Source organism: Syngnathus floridae, chromosome 2, assembly GCF_059516105.1.
Source record: "Syngnathus floridae isolate MCC-2025c chromosome 2, RoL_Sflo_1.0, whole genome shotgun sequence".
Classification (NCBI taxonomy): domain Eukaryota; kingdom Metazoa; phylum Chordata; class Actinopteri; order Syngnathiformes; family Syngnathidae; genus Syngnathus; species Syngnathus floridae.
The window spans coordinates 20,234,671-20,251,529 of NC_142414.1; the positions used below are offsets into that span (position 1 = coordinate 20,234,671).

Below are 16,859 nucleotides of genomic sequence, written 5' to 3' on the forward strand. Positions count from 1 at the left end.
TTATTAATCTATTTATTTTTACCTCGTGCAGTGTACCTATTGAAGTGTCCATGAGGTGTATCTAATCACAGGCCACTTATTAGGGAAAAATCAGGGTCAAAGCTTAACTGAAAGTGAAAAGTGCCACACCCGCAGGGTGCCTTTCCGTGAAGCTATTGTTTATACAATGTAACTGACTGGTCAAAATTTTCAAACAACTACAATTCAAAAAATATACTATATTCAAGCCATTCATGCTTGTTGAGTAGCTTGAAATGAAACAAGATAAGTGCTTCCATTGTATAACACATTCCACAAGTGTATCTGTCTAAAGGTGGGCTTTTGAATGGGTTTACAATATTTTTTGTCTATTGATTGAGCCCATGATTTCTTCTGTAGCTTAAATTGTTCATTTGCGTGCTTCCATTCTATGGGACACTAAAAGCTTAAAAGGCATGATTTTCAATTTTTAAAAAGTCTGGGAAAATTTGGCCTGTAACTTGTAAAACTTTAGACTACGTATGTATGTGATGTTGCTCATTTGCCATTGGTTTTATGTGCCAATCATTAAATAAAGAATGTATTTAATCTGTCTGTTTTTTTGTTGGTGGGGTGGCCTACAGGGTCCTTCTTGCATGGAGCTCCCCGGGGGTGTAGAAACGCCCCTGATTGCGCGCCGTGCCTAACCTCGTAAACCGACAACCACCGTACGTAGATCACAATCGGCAGTGGGGTGGACTGGGGAGTTTCACCATGCCGCGGGGGAAGCCGTCACGGTGACGTGACTGTGGGTAGAGAGGCGGACCCGGCTATGAAGCAGCCGCGGAACAGCGTGTCTTCAGCAACATGAAACATGGATGAAGAGGTCACGGAAAGTTGGGAGGAAGCGGCTGATAACGGGGTAAAGCAAGACAAGCCAACCCTGACATTGATTCTTATGCCAACGCCGTGCCAGAGACTTCAATTCGGTGTCAATGGGAGACAATCTCGGAAAGCTTCTAGTGTGTCCCAAGTCCCGCGGGCCAACAATGTGGCTCGTGCTAGCGCGTTAGCATCGACAAAGTTAGCGAGCTAACATCAAGCGGCTGGCGCGTTAGCTTGGCTATACCCAAGCGAGCTCTTCAACATACCGGGTTCTTTTTTACTGACTTGTTCGTAACCTATCTCGAAGAGGGCCGGGTAGCGTGCGAGCCAAATTCGGCGACTAAGTTTTCGTTTCTTCCTTTAGCTAATGCTAATGCTGCTATGGCTGGCAAGGAAAATAGAATGTCGACGCCGGTTCGTGTCAATTTACCTTTTGGATGTTCTAGTACCGGCTACCTCTTCTGATTCTACTTTTGTATCGGTGGTACACGCTCAAAGCGAAGGCTTCATAATTGTACTTTACACGACACCGACACCCACACATGTTAACTCCGATTTATTCAGCGCGGACCCAACTTTTCACGATAGCCAATTTAATGTAATGGTATTAGCTCCTTATCTTGTTGAAGTTCCTTTACAAATAACTGAATTTGACAAGTTTGACGGCTAACAGTGTATCTTTGGCAAGATGTTTGGGAAGTGGCTAAGTTAGCCATTTAACGACGATCCCAAGCGATTAAGTTCACAGCCAAAGTTAGCTTAGCGTTAATCGATGACGTCATCAACGCGGCCCGTGAAGGCGCTGATAGCCGGAAGTGGCTAGACAGTGGCGCTACGTCTCACGTCATTATTGCCCAAATATCCCAGTTGTCATCGAAAAAAACAACTCATGCCTCATGACGGCTTAATACGGTTAATGTTCGTGAGCTGTGCACGTTCATGCCGCGTCTTGACAGCTGCCCCGGTGTAACCAATGTATAAATAGCTTGTAACTCAACCCTGCTTTCCTTCCACTCAGACTTGCTATATACCAGTGGTTCTTAACCTTGTTGGAGGTACCGAACTCCACCAGTTTAACATGCGCATTCTCCGAACGTTAGTGATTTTTTTTTTTCTTAATTCTAGACATAGATGTTTTTTACTGGTGCACAAAATGAGCCGTGCATGAACATCACCTTGTTCAAAGAACAAAACCAACACAATGCATGAACTCACAACAAATGACATACTGGCAAATCAGAATGGAGGGTCTGTCGAACCCCTAGGGTTCTGTCGAACCCCTAGGGTTCGATCGAACCCAGGTTAAGAACCACTGCTCTATACCCGTCACACACTTTATTTTTCCTCCCTGCCATCAAAATCCCTATTGGACGAATATGTCTACATGAATTTATGTTCGTGTTTTCCTTCCACAGGAAATGGATAAACGGTTAGAGGAGAAACTAAGAATCAGCCAGAGAGAACAGTAAGATAATTGAACTGTATTTGTTGAAGTTGGGTTAAAGTAGTATGAATGTAATTTCCTATCATTTCTTTAACTGTATCCAGGGGTTTTATTACTAATAATATTGCCTTCTTGGTTTAAGATTATTTCACTAATTTTCAGCCATTCAAGGAAGCTGACATTTGCAAGTTTTAATTTGCTGACTGCCGTTTCTAGAGAGTCAAGTAACCACCATTGTGCTCCACGCTCGTCACTGAAGACGGCCATGGTCATCCAGGACGACTCCCTACCGGCAGCGCCGCCACCTCAGATTCGCATCTTAAAGCGGCCTGCAAACAACGGGTCGCTGGGGTCTCCCCTGAACCAGAACAGGCCCACGCCGCAGGTCAAGTCCTTGGCACAGCGCGAGGCGGAGTACGCCGAGGCCCGGAAAAGAATTTTGGGGAGTGCTTCTCCGGAGGAGACGGCCCAGGATAAGAATGGTGCAGACAGGTAAATGTCTATTAGACACTAGACAAGAAAAAAATAGTGTTATCTGAGCACTGCAACTCCGGAATTGGGTTTTGGCAACTACTTACTTTACGGTCTACAGGTGCTATTTACAATCTCTGCTCTCTCAATATGATGAACGTACATAGAAATATTCACCTCTTCTGTCTTTCCTCCAGGGCGGGTCGCATCAATTCTACGTTGCCTTCAGAGGACACGAGATCCAACAATCACGCGGTCCGACAGCCAAGCAGCCCCGACGGTACCCAAGGGTTCCGACAGCACAGATAATTTGGACCTAGGGGCCACTGGAAGGAAGGAGGGCAGGGGGAGCAGACATACAACACTACATTGCTCCAAAATTCTTCCCACTGGAGTGGGACACCTCCTCCACAGGAAAAAGCATCTCTCCCTAGCCCTTCCTTCTTCCATCGAGACACTGTGACAATGAACGCCTGGACTCACTGTGATGATCCCTTTACAAGGAACACCTCACTCCTTCTCTTCAAGCAAAGACTAGCAAAGAGGAGGTGCAGTGAGGGCCATCCCTCAGCAATAATAATCAAGAGCTCACTTTATAGTTGTGCTTTTTTTTTTTAAAGCTTAGCTCACCAACTTTTTATCTTTTGCTTTCCCCCAAATTTTTGGATTATTATAAAGGTTTCTCTGGTTGGTTGTTTTTACATAAATCATTGTTTAGAGGACATGCCAGCACAGCCCTCGAGATACATAAACTATGAAATATAGCCATTGTTTTTTAGGATGGAGATCGAGCATCTTGCAGTGTTGCGATGTAGCTTTATCGACGTGCCCCTTCAGAGCATGTTGCCATTTGTTTTGAACCATTCTTGTTCCTGCTTTATTTTGTGGGAGGGGAGGGGTTGTCGGCCTTACTCCCTGGACTATCACATTTTTCTGTTTAAAAAGTAAGCACCTCGAGTAAATTAAGTGAGCTTCACATTGACTTTTTAAGTAGCTTTTCTGCCTTTTAAATACGTTGTACAAGATGAGAGTAATGTCAGCAGTATTTTAACCCAAGAACAAAGATGGAAATCAGGTTAACCCAATTTAGTTTATACATAAAGCATGAGTTTCCTTTGCTTTTAGCAAGCTTGGCCTTGCGTAACACATAGCAACTCAACGCCTTCAAATGGCTCCAGAATGAATCCATTAAAAAGGATTGCATTCCCTTCATTTTTTAGCATGAACTTATGCCAATATGGTGGCTGTTGTCTGTTTGTAATGTTTACGTGATTCCTTGGGCAAAAGATCACTGCTGGAATTCTGACTGACAATGCTATGAATGAGGAGGATGTGCTATTTAAATATGATCCGGAGACCAAGTCACCAGTTAACCAAGGAATGTTGTTTCTTGATGTTGCTGTTTCATGTTCTTCATCCTCACCCATGTTTCAGTTTCTGTTCACGTAGACTTTGAGCAAGCCATATTTTGTGGTACAAGCCATTGATGGAAAGGTCAACTTACCCCTGTGTTGCTTCTTCCTGGGGGTGCAAGCAAGTGGAGAAGGAGCAACAAAAGGCTTACAGGAATGCCGAGCGAAAGTGTAGCAGACAACTCTGCTAATGCAAAAGCCTGTAAATAAACAGATTTAATAAACTGATTTGCAAAAAAAAAAAAAAAAGTGCTTTATTACCATCCACACATAAAATGAGAATACCTCAGTAGTGTCATAAATCCAAACACTTTATTATTGTTTGTATTTTGGGAGGAGGGGGCAAGACACTAATTTATGCCAACAGCTGTGTACTCAGAAGAGTAAAGTGTTTGGTTCAGGGGCGGCCATGATGGGACACTGGGGTCGCAAAGGATTGAGTTGAGGTGTTTGAACTTTTTCTTGGATGAACGCTTTGGGCATAGACAGCGAAGATAGTTCAGCACACCAACATCGATCAGCATCTGTGAACCCCAAAAAAAAAACCTTGATAATCATACTTTTGACTGCCAGTTACAGTCAACCGCTACGAGCTGCTGTTTGTTGTTCACAAATTAACATCAGTTTTTTTTCTCCTGTGAAACACATCCGTAGCTAATTACTGGAAAACTCACCTATTTATATTTGTGTGCTCTTTCTATATTGATCTATAATGCCACAAGACAAGATGGCACCAAATGCTTGGCTATTAAGAAAATAGTAATTTGTGAGAAGGAAGTATGTTGAAGTGATAATAGTAATTGGTGTCAAGGAAGTATGTTGAAGTGCTACATATCTGCAGAGACAAACATCTTTGTCAGGGAGATGTTAAATTTCACCAGGGATGTTAATGGTGACGTCAACGCATGTTTATCTTTTTGCACTGCTGAATGGGTGTCAAAAAGCTCAAGCTAAGAAATGACAGCCCAGTGACACTCACCTCCACCACAAAACAAAGAAGGAAATTGAGAGCAGCCAGAGCGACAAGCAGCATCTTGAAATTCAAGTCAGTCAAGTCATAGAGCTGCATTATCTTTATGAAGAAAGGTCCGGGATACAAAACCAGACAAGTCATCACGGCAAACAGGACGAGGAGTAAACCCAGGAATATCACTGCAAGGAGAACAAGGACATTTTTGAAAAACTGCACTACTAAGTAATACAGGATTTTAAAGCAATTAGCAATAATGGACAAGGTGCAAACAACTCTTACCGTTGTGGTAAATAAGTTTCTTGTGAGGGAGACCCTTTGTTACCACCACAGCCATGAAGATGTACTGGAAACCAGACAAGGAAAACACACTGGTGTTGTCCATGTTGGGTAAGTTGGCAGTCCCAAACACTGTGGAATTGAGCGGAATATACCTGATGGAAAAGCACAGTCATGACCAGCGATTAATTGATTGTTAAGAAACTAGTAAGAGGATTGATCGATCTAAACATAACACAAATTTTGGTGCACAACACACACAAGTTGTTGACTTTGCACTGACCAATCCTGTGAGGTGGTGATGAAGAGCGCAGTCAACTGGGCTAAGATTATCATGGATATGTGGATGAAGAGGCTGCCTAAAACGGGCAGGGCCATCAGATTGGCCGGAGGCCGGTAGGGGCTCAGTTTCTCACTGGGGCCGCCTTTCCCCATCACGATAGCCAACAGGGTCACCAGCGCAACGTCAATGAACAGGAACTGCAGGTCAGCCAGATTGGTGCTCACCTGGACAAATTTTCAGCATGTCAGAATTATACAGGACTATCATCTGTGCTAATGTTTTTAGATGGTGGACTCACTGTGTATAGAATGAGCACAGAGCAGAACTGAATCATGCTGTACACGGCCATGTATCTAAAAAGGCTGAACGCGGTGACCAAGGAACATCGACCTTCTCTGCAGAGACAAGAACAAGTCAGACATGAGGCACTCAAGGCAACGACTGGATGAATATTGGAGGGGGAACCTAAAACTCAGTAACGTCTCCTGGGAACATTTTAAAAATTAAGCACACAAACACACACAGAAATGGAGAGTGGCACCTCCTGATGTGCTAACCACCACCCCGCCGTGCTGCCACTCTCGGTTGAATGGCATCACCATGATTGCTTACCTAATGAGCAGTGGCACACAGCTGATGTTTTGAGTCTTGGAGGTGAAAGGCGAAGCGATGGAAGCCTCTGCCTCTGACAAAGAGATGCCGGCGTCAGCAGCTCTCAAGGCACCGCAATCGTTGGCACCATCTCCACACATGCCCACCAGGTAGCTATTGTAAAGAAAATTTGAGGAGCACTGAACTCAAACTCGTTTTTTTTTTTTTTTTTTTTAAACTTTATTATAGTCAACTGCATTACTGGATGTTTTTCTCAGATTTTTCTAACTAGTTGATGCAAATGACACTCAGCGTAATGTTCATGTCATCAACCATTAGAGTAGGATTCAACCGCTTTAAAAAATTACAGATGACAACAGTTATTTTGTAAAATAAAAAATGCAGCAAATTATTTGCATCCACTATTGAAGAAAATTATTTGGAACTTGGTTTATGAGCATCTCAGGAAAAAGCAGTCACTCCAGCAAAAAAGGAAAAGATGCCAAAGTTGACGTGACACAGGAGCTTAACAAACATTAAAAAAAACAAAAAACACCACAAAGACATTTTCTACCTGACACATTGATTTAAAATGTTTCCATTCCTTCCTGTGTGTGCACTCACTTTAGTTTCTGCAACTCTTTCACCAGTTGTGTTTTCTGGTCAGGAGCCATACGTGCAAAGACTGTTGTTCGCATCAAAACCTGTGCAATGACATCACGACAACATTAAACTACAGTAAAAGGACAGAACAGACTTTTCAGTTTTTTAGTGAGAAAAGCAGACAACATGTTTTCATTACCTTTGGCAGATGCTCAGGGAAGTGGTCACAGAGGACAGCAAATGAACTGCCATTAATAGCCAAATGATAACCAAAATGTGTCTGGTAGAGACCCTTAGAGAGGCGAAAAATGTCAATGGCATGTAACTACAATTTAGTATGTATTTAGTAGGGATGCTTAACAAGAAATAATCTTAAAAGTATTGCACTGATGAACTCCACATTCCTGTTAGCTTACATGTAAAAATTCCAAACTAGTGAGAATATGTGTATATACTGGCATATATAAATATATGTGTATACTGTATATAAGTATGCGCAGGGATACACATGAGTGGTGCGCCGGTGCTCTTGATTGATGTGTGAGTGGGATTGACCTGGGTTGTGACTAACGTGCCCTCCTGATCTTCTAGGGTGAACCTCAGCGTGGGTCTGGTTTGAGCTGTGCGGGCAGCAGCTTCAACAAAGATGACCCTCTCATCAGCCCTTACCATTCCACAGCTTTGGGCAACATTGACTGCTGTTCGAATGTTGTCACCTGTGGGAGGTGAGATTTTACATTTGGGAATGTTTGATTAATAACATAATCTGGCAAATGCTACTGACTGTAGTTGGTATGTTAAAGGAGGATGACCGTTTCGTCTCCCACCTGTGACCATGACAGTTCGGAGCTTCGCCAAACTCAATGTGTATATGACGTCAGCGCTCTCTGGCTTCACCAGGTTCTTCATCATCAACAGGCCCAAGAACTGCATGTCTTTCTCTACCTCCCCTCTGTGGATGAATATCCACACGGACAGTTTGCGCTGTCACATCCATTTCAGTATTTGCATAGAACAGATGTACGTATGTGACTGACTAAGACAGGAATCTCACCGCTCAGTGGCGCTTAAATCAGTGCTTGTGTCCATTGGTTTATAACTAAGAGCAAGAACTCGAAGACCTTCACTGGAAAATCTGCATAGTATATTTGAAAACTGCGGCGGCACTGTAATTAGAAAACATCTTATTCAGTGTGGATATAATATCTCGTACACAAAACATTTTAACTCATGAGAAAAAAAGAGACAGACGTTAAAGTACACCATATGAACTGAAATACAGCCAAAGACCTCTTAATTAGACAATACTCTGCATTTTTTCCCCATTTGCCCTCCAGGTTTCAAAGAGCAAATTACTCAGCCCGTAAAAGCTGTACTTTTTCCAGCTATTTTTTGTGTCAGTTCAGCAGTCGCAGGTACAGATGCAAAATTGAGTGGGTGATATCAAACAGCTTTTTTTTTTTTTGTTTACTACTACACAAACTATACTGTTATTGTTGTACTTTGGGGCAGTCTGAATGCCCTCTCGCAGCATGATGCCTCAAACAGGTCAGTCTTGGAACTGTGAAAGACATCTGGTTTGGGGTAGAACTAAGTCGATCATCAGCGAAGATATCTTTCTGTGTTCTTAAGGGCACACATACTTTTTGACAGGTGGTTAGTAGTTGTAGCTTCTGCTATCTAGTGCCTGAGTGTCACTAAACGTCGTTGGTGTAACAGATGAACATTATTTGTATTATAATTTTCTGACCAATTGAGCAGTGACTGGCATATCAAAAATCACAACATATGACTGTGCGCTGTCTGACCAGTTTCTTGTCTGCAGAGGCTTGCCACCATCTCTGGAGAACCTTTCATGAAAGCTATAGCAGAACGCCCACTGCAGGCCACAGTCACCACGCTCATCCTCTGCAAGGCCGAAGAGAAGGGAAACCGCTGAACGATTGCCACAGGTGCACTTGAGGACTGAAAGAAACATGAAGGTGCAGGTAAAAGATATGAATAAGTGGAATCGCAAGATAGCTATTGAAACTTTGCAATGCTACATAACGAATATGAATTACCCTAACAACGTCACAATAAAACAATTGTTGTCATTGACTCTGCAAAAGAAGTTTCATTTTCACTGAGATTTCTATGATTGGGTACAACATTTAACTCGATTAAATAAAGAACAACGCCTTCAGTTTGTTGAAGTTGACACCCACTTTGTTTTTACTGCTACCAAGTTACCAGAACTTAGCACACATTTGATGAACATTTTAGGAGCTTCATAAAGCAATAGAAAGGTCATAGTTTTACAGCAAAGAAAAGCAATATAGGCTTCCACTCTTATACATACAACTAAGGTTTACTTCATCCAAGCCAACCTTCCATTTTCAACTTTTAATCAGTTTATTGTTTTTCATTTATTTAGCTTTTTATGCATAGTTTAACTGCTTCTTTCAATTAATCAACATTTTTTTTTTTTTTTCAAAAAATTTGGTTGGGATATAATCAGTGAGCTTTTTTGTTGCACAACAGCAAAAGCCTGCCGGCCCGCCTGTCTGCCTAAAAAGATAGATTCATTTTGAAGAAAATGCTCTAGTGAAATAATATATGTATTATTGGTTGATTACACAAAGTGATTTACATTTAGGTGAAAAGGAAGCAGGCTCGGAGGATGTTTCATTACAGCTAACACTTTGTGGCCTCCAAACTCCGCATTCAGCACACCATTGTCTTCCTCTGGCTCCTGGAGTGTCTGGAAACAAACACAGAGTTGTGGTTCAATAGACATCTAACAATGTAAATATCGTTAAGTAGACAAAATTCCTCTTTGGATGTTTAATATTGTCAATTGTCCCAATGAAATTGTAACCATAAAGTTGAAATCATGTGAATGAAATAAGGCTTTATGGTTCATACCCAACCAGTAGAGTTGAACATTTTGAGCTCCAGAGGGTCTCCAATGGGCTGCCCTTGCAGCAGGGCAAGAGTGTGACAGCAGGCAAGGCACGAGAGCATTGGCCCAGGTGGGAGAAGTCTAGGGTCAGAGACCACATCTGAAAAACCAGCAGATCGCGCCTCCACGACTCCCCACACATCCAGGCCCTCCTCTGTCAAGGTTCCTGTCTGGAGAACACAAAGTGGGAATGAGAGTCAGCCCCCCCCACACACACACATACAGAGTACAAAGCAAGTCGGTCCTCACCTTGTCAAAACAAAAGAGCGACACCTTGCCACAGACGTTGATGCGTGGTGGACTTATACAGAAGATGCCTTGCCTTTTCAGTCTGTTCTGGGCATAGATGGTGCCGACAGTGATGGCGGCAGGCAGGGCCGGAGGCACCACAATGGTGACAATATCCAAAACCCGAATCACCACCGAAAACCAGCTCATCTAGAGACATACAGAGAGACTGAATTGCTTGGACTGTCAAGAAGTTCCCAGATATTCCAGGCTCCTTATGTGCACACTTACGTCATAGTTTGAGAGTATAACAAAACTGTAAATTGTCCCAATAAAAGCTGTTGAAAGAGAGAAAAAGGAAAAGAGGGATTTAAAAATTTGAATTCTACTTTTGCAATGATACACGACATGGACATAACTTGTAGGACAAAGTGGATGCTAAAGCAGTCACTACTTGGGGAAGGCCCTATTATCATTTATGTCCAAAGTGTCAATGATGCAAGTGAACAAAATAAACTAAATGTAGAATGTCTAATGTTGCTGTTAAAAGGTCTTACCAAGAAACCCCAAGATGACCAAGAACTTTGCAGCGTCTCGGTAGAAGCGAAAGCTGGTTGGCTGAGGGTACAAAATGGAGCTGATCAAGTTACCTTTGGCAGTAGAAAATCCTGTTGATGACACACAATTGCGTGAACGGGTTTGCAAACACTACGGTACCTAGGGATGGGCAATTGACTAAAATTATCTGTTGAGTGAAAAGCAAGAATTAATGGTAAATTAATCTTTCTAAAAAATAATTTTGTTTACTCACCAGTGCCTGTGACTACGGCGAAAGCACCAAAATGACCGAGACCTCCTCCTTTGGCCCTGATGAGCTGTGTTCCACAGAACAGTGTGTGCTTGCGCTCAGCGGCCGAGTTGTATATATTCTCCGAATCCAGCAGTGGAGTTTTCAGCACTGGAACGCTCTCACCTGCACACAGGTAATAGTTGAGAATATCTCTAATTTTCGTATGGACACACAACATACATCAATAGTGAGACATGCATATTTGAATGACATTCAAAAATCGATCCTCATCTGGTTTGAAAAACATTATATATCTGGATGCCAGCCTGAAGACATTCGAGGAAGTGGAAAAGCAGTTTTATGGGCTTGTGGTACTGTTAGGTCATGAACACAGTAAAGCATAAAAGATCTTTTTGCTAAAGTTCCGAGTGTGCTAACCTGTCAACATGCCCTCATTTATCAGACACTCCCCTGCCAGCAGGGCAGCATCACAAGGCATCAGCAGGCCATTCTTAGGTAAGCATATGCAGTCACCAGGCACCAGCTCCATTGAACTGACGTTCTCCTGCTCTGAGAAAACATGTTTATCTTTTTAATCGAAGGTACTACATAAAACCTCTACACAATTATATGAACAAAATTTGGAGGATATGGACATAAATACCTCCAGAGGTTCTTATCACGGTGACATTAGTGACCAATCGGGCCATGTTGTGAAGAATGACTCTTTGCTATGAAGCAGATAAAAACCTATTAGTTTTATACATTCTTATCATTAATTTAAAAAAAATTACTAATCAAAAATAAAAATCAGTGCAAATCAAGTCTCACCTTGCGGATCTCATAAAGTGAGATACCAATGGATATAAGAGAAATTAAAAATATACTCGTGGAGTAGTAGTAATATTCATCAACCGTCCACAGGACCATGCTAAATAACTGGAACACATAAAAGGGGTTGAGCACCTAAGAAGAGAAGATAACATTTTGATCAGCAAATTGTAACTAGGTGATTAAAGAAATACAAACCAGAGGTATCAAATATATATATAAAATAAAAAGAAAATACAAAATGAGTTAAATATTCATCTCACCTCCTCAATCAATAGTTTGAAGTAAGACTTCACAGGCACATCAATCACGTTGGGCCCATACACTTGTCTCCTAGAAGAAAAAAACAAAACAAAGGTTACAAACACTGACAAAAGAGTGATTCATACCTGTAAAAATTATTCTGTTACAACAAAAGACTTTTTTAAATGAGCAATATAGATCAAATTTAGGCTTAATTAGATGGACAACAATCACAGATTAACTGAGCCGTTTGCATCAGAGCAGCAGTCACTCTGTCTCGCTCGCTCGTCCACAGACAAGCTTCCATAGTAGAAGCTATACATTGCGCATGAATAATGACTGGGGGACGCAGCTCCTCACAGCATCCCCAATCCAACCCTTAATGCTGAGTGTCAAGCAGGGAGGCATCGGGTTCTATTTTATAGTCTTTTGGTATGACTCGGTCGGGGATCGAACCCACAGCCTCCCAGTCTCAGGGCGGACACTCATACCACAAGCCCACTGAGCTGGTACACAGTATGAGACAAAAAGCATTTTTTAATATAATATACAACAAAATGAAGCAGTCACAATCAGGTCAAACACTCAATAATATTGCCATGCTCACCTAAAGTTCTGCTCAAGGTGACTCAAACCATTTTTGTAACCATGAAGGTCCTTGCAGGTCCAGTCCTCATTGAGGACACTACAGTAAAAAAAACAAAAACATTTGATTTTATGATGGTAGTGTCATATTATATCTCAATGTGTAATTAAAGAAACCAACAATTTGCTTGGTATTCAGTAAAATTCCTTTAAGTAAAATTACCTTGCAAGACAGAAAGCTGCCTTCCTGTCCAACCATATGTAGCGAAGTCCTTCAAACAGGTAGTAGCGCAGTAGAGTTTTCTGTAAAACAACATTTACAAGGTCTGACAGCGCTCCACTAATTGCACATTTAAGAAAAAAAAAGGACAAATAAATAAATAATGGAAAAACAGAACTTGTTCTTCACCTTCTCCTGGTAAAGCTCAACTGTGTCCCTCCATTCTGCAGTCTCTGTATCGCCCAATAATTCCAAACTAGTAGAGAGAGAAGAACAGAACAAAAATGGTAGAGTTTTTTTTTTGGGACAGGCAGTGTTGTGTGGACATAAAGCAACGCTCTTAAGGCAGCTCACCTTCCCTCCTCCAACTCCTCTGTGAGAACCTCCACCACATGGAATATGCCACAATTATCCTGAAGGCAAAAAGACCACACAAATATTATACAATTTTACAATATACAAATTGAGTAGAGTTCTTTGATTGCACACACATTTATGTGTCTCGTCTCTACTAGCGGCACTTGTCTTTGTAAATTTTGGCAGTTATTTTCTTGCACTCGTATGCGCTGCTGTCACAAGTAAATTTCCCCGCTGTGGGATGAATAAAGTTCTATCATCATCATCATTTTGTGCAGTGCAAGGTGGTAGTTTAACCTAGCAGTGTTCATAAATATATATATAAGGGCTGCGAAAAACATGCAATATGTTTTTTGATTATAGTGATATTGATACTGTTGTAAAATTTAACATACTTGAACATTTAAATTTTTACAATCCCATCCTCTTTTGAAACATGCATGACAAACAAATGAAGACTTTGGCAAGTAATGCGACTCTTTGGGACAGAGTGACGATGCAGTCAACGTACACTTCTCTAAAGAAATGTTTCAAGCACAAGCCACCACAGTGCTGTGCTTTGTCAGAAAAATCAAAAGTAGAGAGACAAAATAATTTTACTCACTCGTATCAGTACAAGATCTGCAAGCCCCAGAGGACAGGTACGGCAGCGTGCAAAAAGAGCTAGCCGTGGGCGCCAGCGAAACACAATGAGGAGAACACCCAGGGACAGCACAGCCACCACGTGACACAGCCACACCCGCCATCGGACCCACTTGTACCCCTGGGCATCCTGAAAACGGCCCCAAAAAAAAAAAAGAGAGTGATTGGAAATGTTAGCTGTAGAATATGCATGTGGCATATCAATACTGACCCAAATTCAAATACTGACACAAAATTATAATGATATACTAGTTTAGCGATTCTCAAAGTGTGCTAAGCTACTAATGTTGCACGGATCTCTTCTAGTGATACACAAAAGAACGTCCCACCGGCATAGACTTCTGGAATGCAATTGCTAAGTCTGGTTCAATTGTGTTTAACGTGGGAAAAAATAATGCTTTTACATTGAGGAAAAAAAACAACAATCTTTCTTGAGTGATATTGCTTAACTGTTATTTTTCTGTTTTTTAAAGCACTATATAAGTTCAAAGAAACAAAAATAATTAGCTAACAAATAGAAATCAGGGTGAAAATATTTTTTTAATAATAAACTTAAATATTATTTGAAATCTGAAGGACACAAAGTTTCCAAGTTATTTGCTTCAAGAACAAGTGGTTCTTACCATGTGTCAGTCAGGCACAACAAGCAAGGCGAGTCATGCAGGTTGGCTGTAGAAATCCACCCAGCAGCTTAATTCCTAAGAAGCAAGTCATTCAGCAAATTCACAAAACAGGTCTCTTGCTCAGTCAAGCACAACATTTGCATGAGCTGAGCCACTAACCCTCCCCGAAAGGTCAGTATGAAAAAAGACACGAATGATTCTCAAACAAACATGGCAGCCATCAGGGAAATGAAAACTCAAGCAATGGTTGCACTGAGTCTGAAGTATGAATCGAGTCAATAGGTGACAAGTCAAAAGAGGGAAGTGAGCCAGTCATCTGAATGCAAACAGACATGTGGATTTACAGAATTTGGTCACCACATCAGAAACTGGTGGGACGCTTGCCTTTAAATATGTATGTCCACCTGGGCTTCAGGTTATGGGTTGTAGTTCAAATATGCATCCTTTAAAAATATGCAATACCACTGCATTAACATAAACTAACAAGCACTTTGGACAAAAGCCTAAAGCTCTGACTATCCAGTCTGTAGAGCCCTGAGACACCGCATATCAGTATGTGTCACGATGTGATAAGTCTTAGATCAGTGCAAAGAAGAAAACAAACAAACAAACAAACAAACAAACAAACAAACAACTACTTGCTATTATCATGGGAACACAATGTTTGTTATGGCAATCATTCACAACACATGACTGGCCTGGAATCATGTGAAAGCAACCAAGCTTGACGCAATGCGATCACATGGTAAACTTGTCTTGAATAGCACTGGTCTGAAAGCCATCTGAGACAGACTATTGTTCTTCATAAACCACTGAATGAACGATTTAATCTCACCTATGTCGTTTTACCTAGCTATCATGTCCGTCGTAAAAACTGCTATAAATTATAATACATAAAAACAACAAAAGAGGGACACACAGACTTAATTCCACCCATACTTTTAATGCTACTCAGAATGTGTGTATATATATATATATATATATATATATATATATATATATATATATATATATATATATATATATATATATGAGGTCGGTGAAAAAAAACAACTTTAAAGAATGTGGTTTGATTTTGATTCTGATTTGCTGGTTCTTGGAATTTAATATTTACCTGTAAATTCGATAGGTTAGGCTTTGGAAAGCTTTCACATAGTGTACATGTCAATAAACATGACAGAATATACAAATGAGGAAAGGAAAATATTTATGATGCTGACAAGTTAATTGTAAACTGTCATATTGTAAAATTATTGTCTAGTATAAATAAGAAAATAATTGCATCATGCACTCTCCAACTGAGCCATATCTTATTGAATGGAATCGTAATGTTATGTGAATTGAATCATTCAACCTTTCATTATCTGAACCACTTAATCGCATTTTAATAATCCCTTATTGAAAAGATGCACATTGCACACCTCTGGGTCATCTTTAGCTAGATTATATTTTTTTCATTAAATCGCTTTTTCTTTATTTCCTCAAGATCAACTCTTAGCGGAATTTGATGCAACGATTGAGCAAACGACCACAAATTATGAGAATTTATTTTATTTGAACAACGCCCTGAATTATTATTTTTAGATATGTTGTAGTTGTAGTTGTAACTTGATATGAAATATAAACATCCTGGTTATCGGGAAATGGACTAAATTTATCAATACAATACTGTGGGATTTTTAACCATTTGGAGCGTGACCAATCCAATGAGCATTATATTTCGATACTCAACACAGTACACGTAGCGCCTCGTATTAAACTTGCTCCAAAGGTAATTGCTAGCTGTAGCATTAGCATCGAGGTTGTGCTAATTCAAGATTCAAGCATTTTGATTCGCTATGTTTGAGCGTGCCAAACAAGGAATTTGACTTCGGTACATCTCAGCCTATGTTCAACATTTACGTGACTAACAACACTCAGGACATGTGCGAAAATTGACAAATATTCTCAAACATCCCCTGATCTTAAACTCCCAGGAGGGCAAGGAAAAACTCAACTCTCCTACTAGGGGAAATGAGAAACCTTGAGAAGACACCACAGATGGGAGAATCCCCCTTCTAGGATGACCAGGCTGCAATGGATGCAGAGTGGACACATTATACAGACAATTCAAAAAGGCGTCGAGAGCAGGTTGTAATGTAATGTTGCCGTATGTGCTAGTCTCATTAGAAATCGGGTGGATTAGTGATTAAATTGCACTTAGTACTTACGTCTCCTCCTGACGAGTCGCCGCTTCCATAATGACTTGTTTCACTTTTATTTAAGCCATGTTGCCGCCCAAAACAAAACAGATAACACGTCATCTGCAAACATGCGTCTATGGAACGTGGTGAGGGCCAAGACTAATTCCACGCGATTGTCAAAAAAAAAAAAAAATTGCAATGATTTGACTCCCAGATAAGAATGTGCTTACATTGCCCCAAGCGTATTGATAATATGCTTACAAAGTCGGTGAGCCACCCTCAAAGTTGTTCAAACACAGTTAGGCTTGTTCCTAAGT

At 40.9% G+C, this 16,859-nt stretch overlaps 2 protein-coding genes across 3 annotated transcripts; one reads left to right on the forward strand and one right to left on the reverse strand.

The window, feature by feature from the left end:
- The first annotated feature begins 651 nt into the window (after positions 1-651).
- Positions 652-4,398, forward strand: LOC148402516 (SUZ RNA-binding domain-containing-like). The gene is made up of 4 exons (XM_088369164.1): positions 652-880; positions 2,259-2,308; positions 2,504-2,779; positions 2,956-4,398. Exons 1-4 carry the CDS (start codon positions 833-835, stop codon positions 3,065-3,067), a joined length of 486 nt encoding a protein of 161 aa, XP_088225290.1. The 5' UTR covers positions 652-832; the 3' UTR covers positions 3,068-4,398.
- Positions 4,399-4,460: 62 nt separating this feature from the next.
- On the reverse strand, positions 4,461-16,661 carry atp13a2 (ATPase cation transporting 13A2). 2 transcript variants are annotated; one of them, XM_088369154.1, is made up of 29 exons: positions 16,570-16,661; positions 14,360-14,434; positions 13,699-13,866; positions 13,092-13,150; positions 12,927-12,993; positions 12,741-12,820; positions 12,540-12,617; positions 11,953-12,022; positions 11,690-11,824; positions 11,523-11,589; positions 11,297-11,428; positions 10,880-11,041; positions 10,626-10,736; positions 10,360-10,406; positions 10,090-10,278; positions 9,804-10,010; positions 9,529-9,639; positions 8,705-8,861; positions 7,951-8,062; positions 7,724-7,848; positions 7,452-7,612; positions 7,096-7,176; positions 6,918-6,997; positions 6,315-6,467; positions 6,001-6,097; positions 5,703-5,926; positions 5,423-5,574; positions 5,150-5,322; positions 4,461-4,694 (listed from the first exon to the last, which is right to left on the reverse strand). In XM_088369154.1, the coding sequence occupies exons 2-29, from the start codon at positions 14,360-14,362 to the stop codon at positions 4,521-4,523; spliced, it is 3,375 nt and encodes a 1,124-aa protein (XP_088225280.1). In that variant the 5' UTR covers positions 14,363-14,434; positions 16,570-16,661; the 3' UTR covers positions 4,461-4,520. The 2 variants fall into 2 exon arrangements, with proteins under 2 accessions (XP_088225280.1, XP_088225278.1); XM_088369152.1 differs by having other exon boundaries at positions 7,096-7,188.
- Positions 16,662-16,859: the final 198 nt, after the last annotated feature.

Coding starts and splice junctions, on each gene's coding strand:
- LOC148402516 (XM_088369164.1), top strand. CDS start 833: ATGGATGAAGAGGTCACGGAAAGTTGGGAGGAAGCGGCTGATAACGGG. Junction 881..2,258: donor AGGAAGCGGCTGATAACGGG/GTAAAGCAAGAC, acceptor TTCCTTCCACAG/GAAATGGATAAACGGTTAGA. Junction 2,309..2,503: donor AGAATCAGCCAGAGAGAACA/GTAAGATAATTG, acceptor TGCCGTTTCTAG/AGAGTCAAGTAACCACCATT.
- atp13a2 (XM_088369152.1), bottom strand. Junction 6,468..6,917: donor AAAGAGTTGCAGAAACTAAA/GTGAGTGCACAC, acceptor TCTTTACAATAG/CTACCTGGTGGGCATGTGTG. Junction 4,695..5,149: donor TTCTTTGTTTTGTGGTGGAG/GTGAGTGTCACT, acceptor TGGGGTTCACAG/ATGCTGATCGATGTTGGTGT.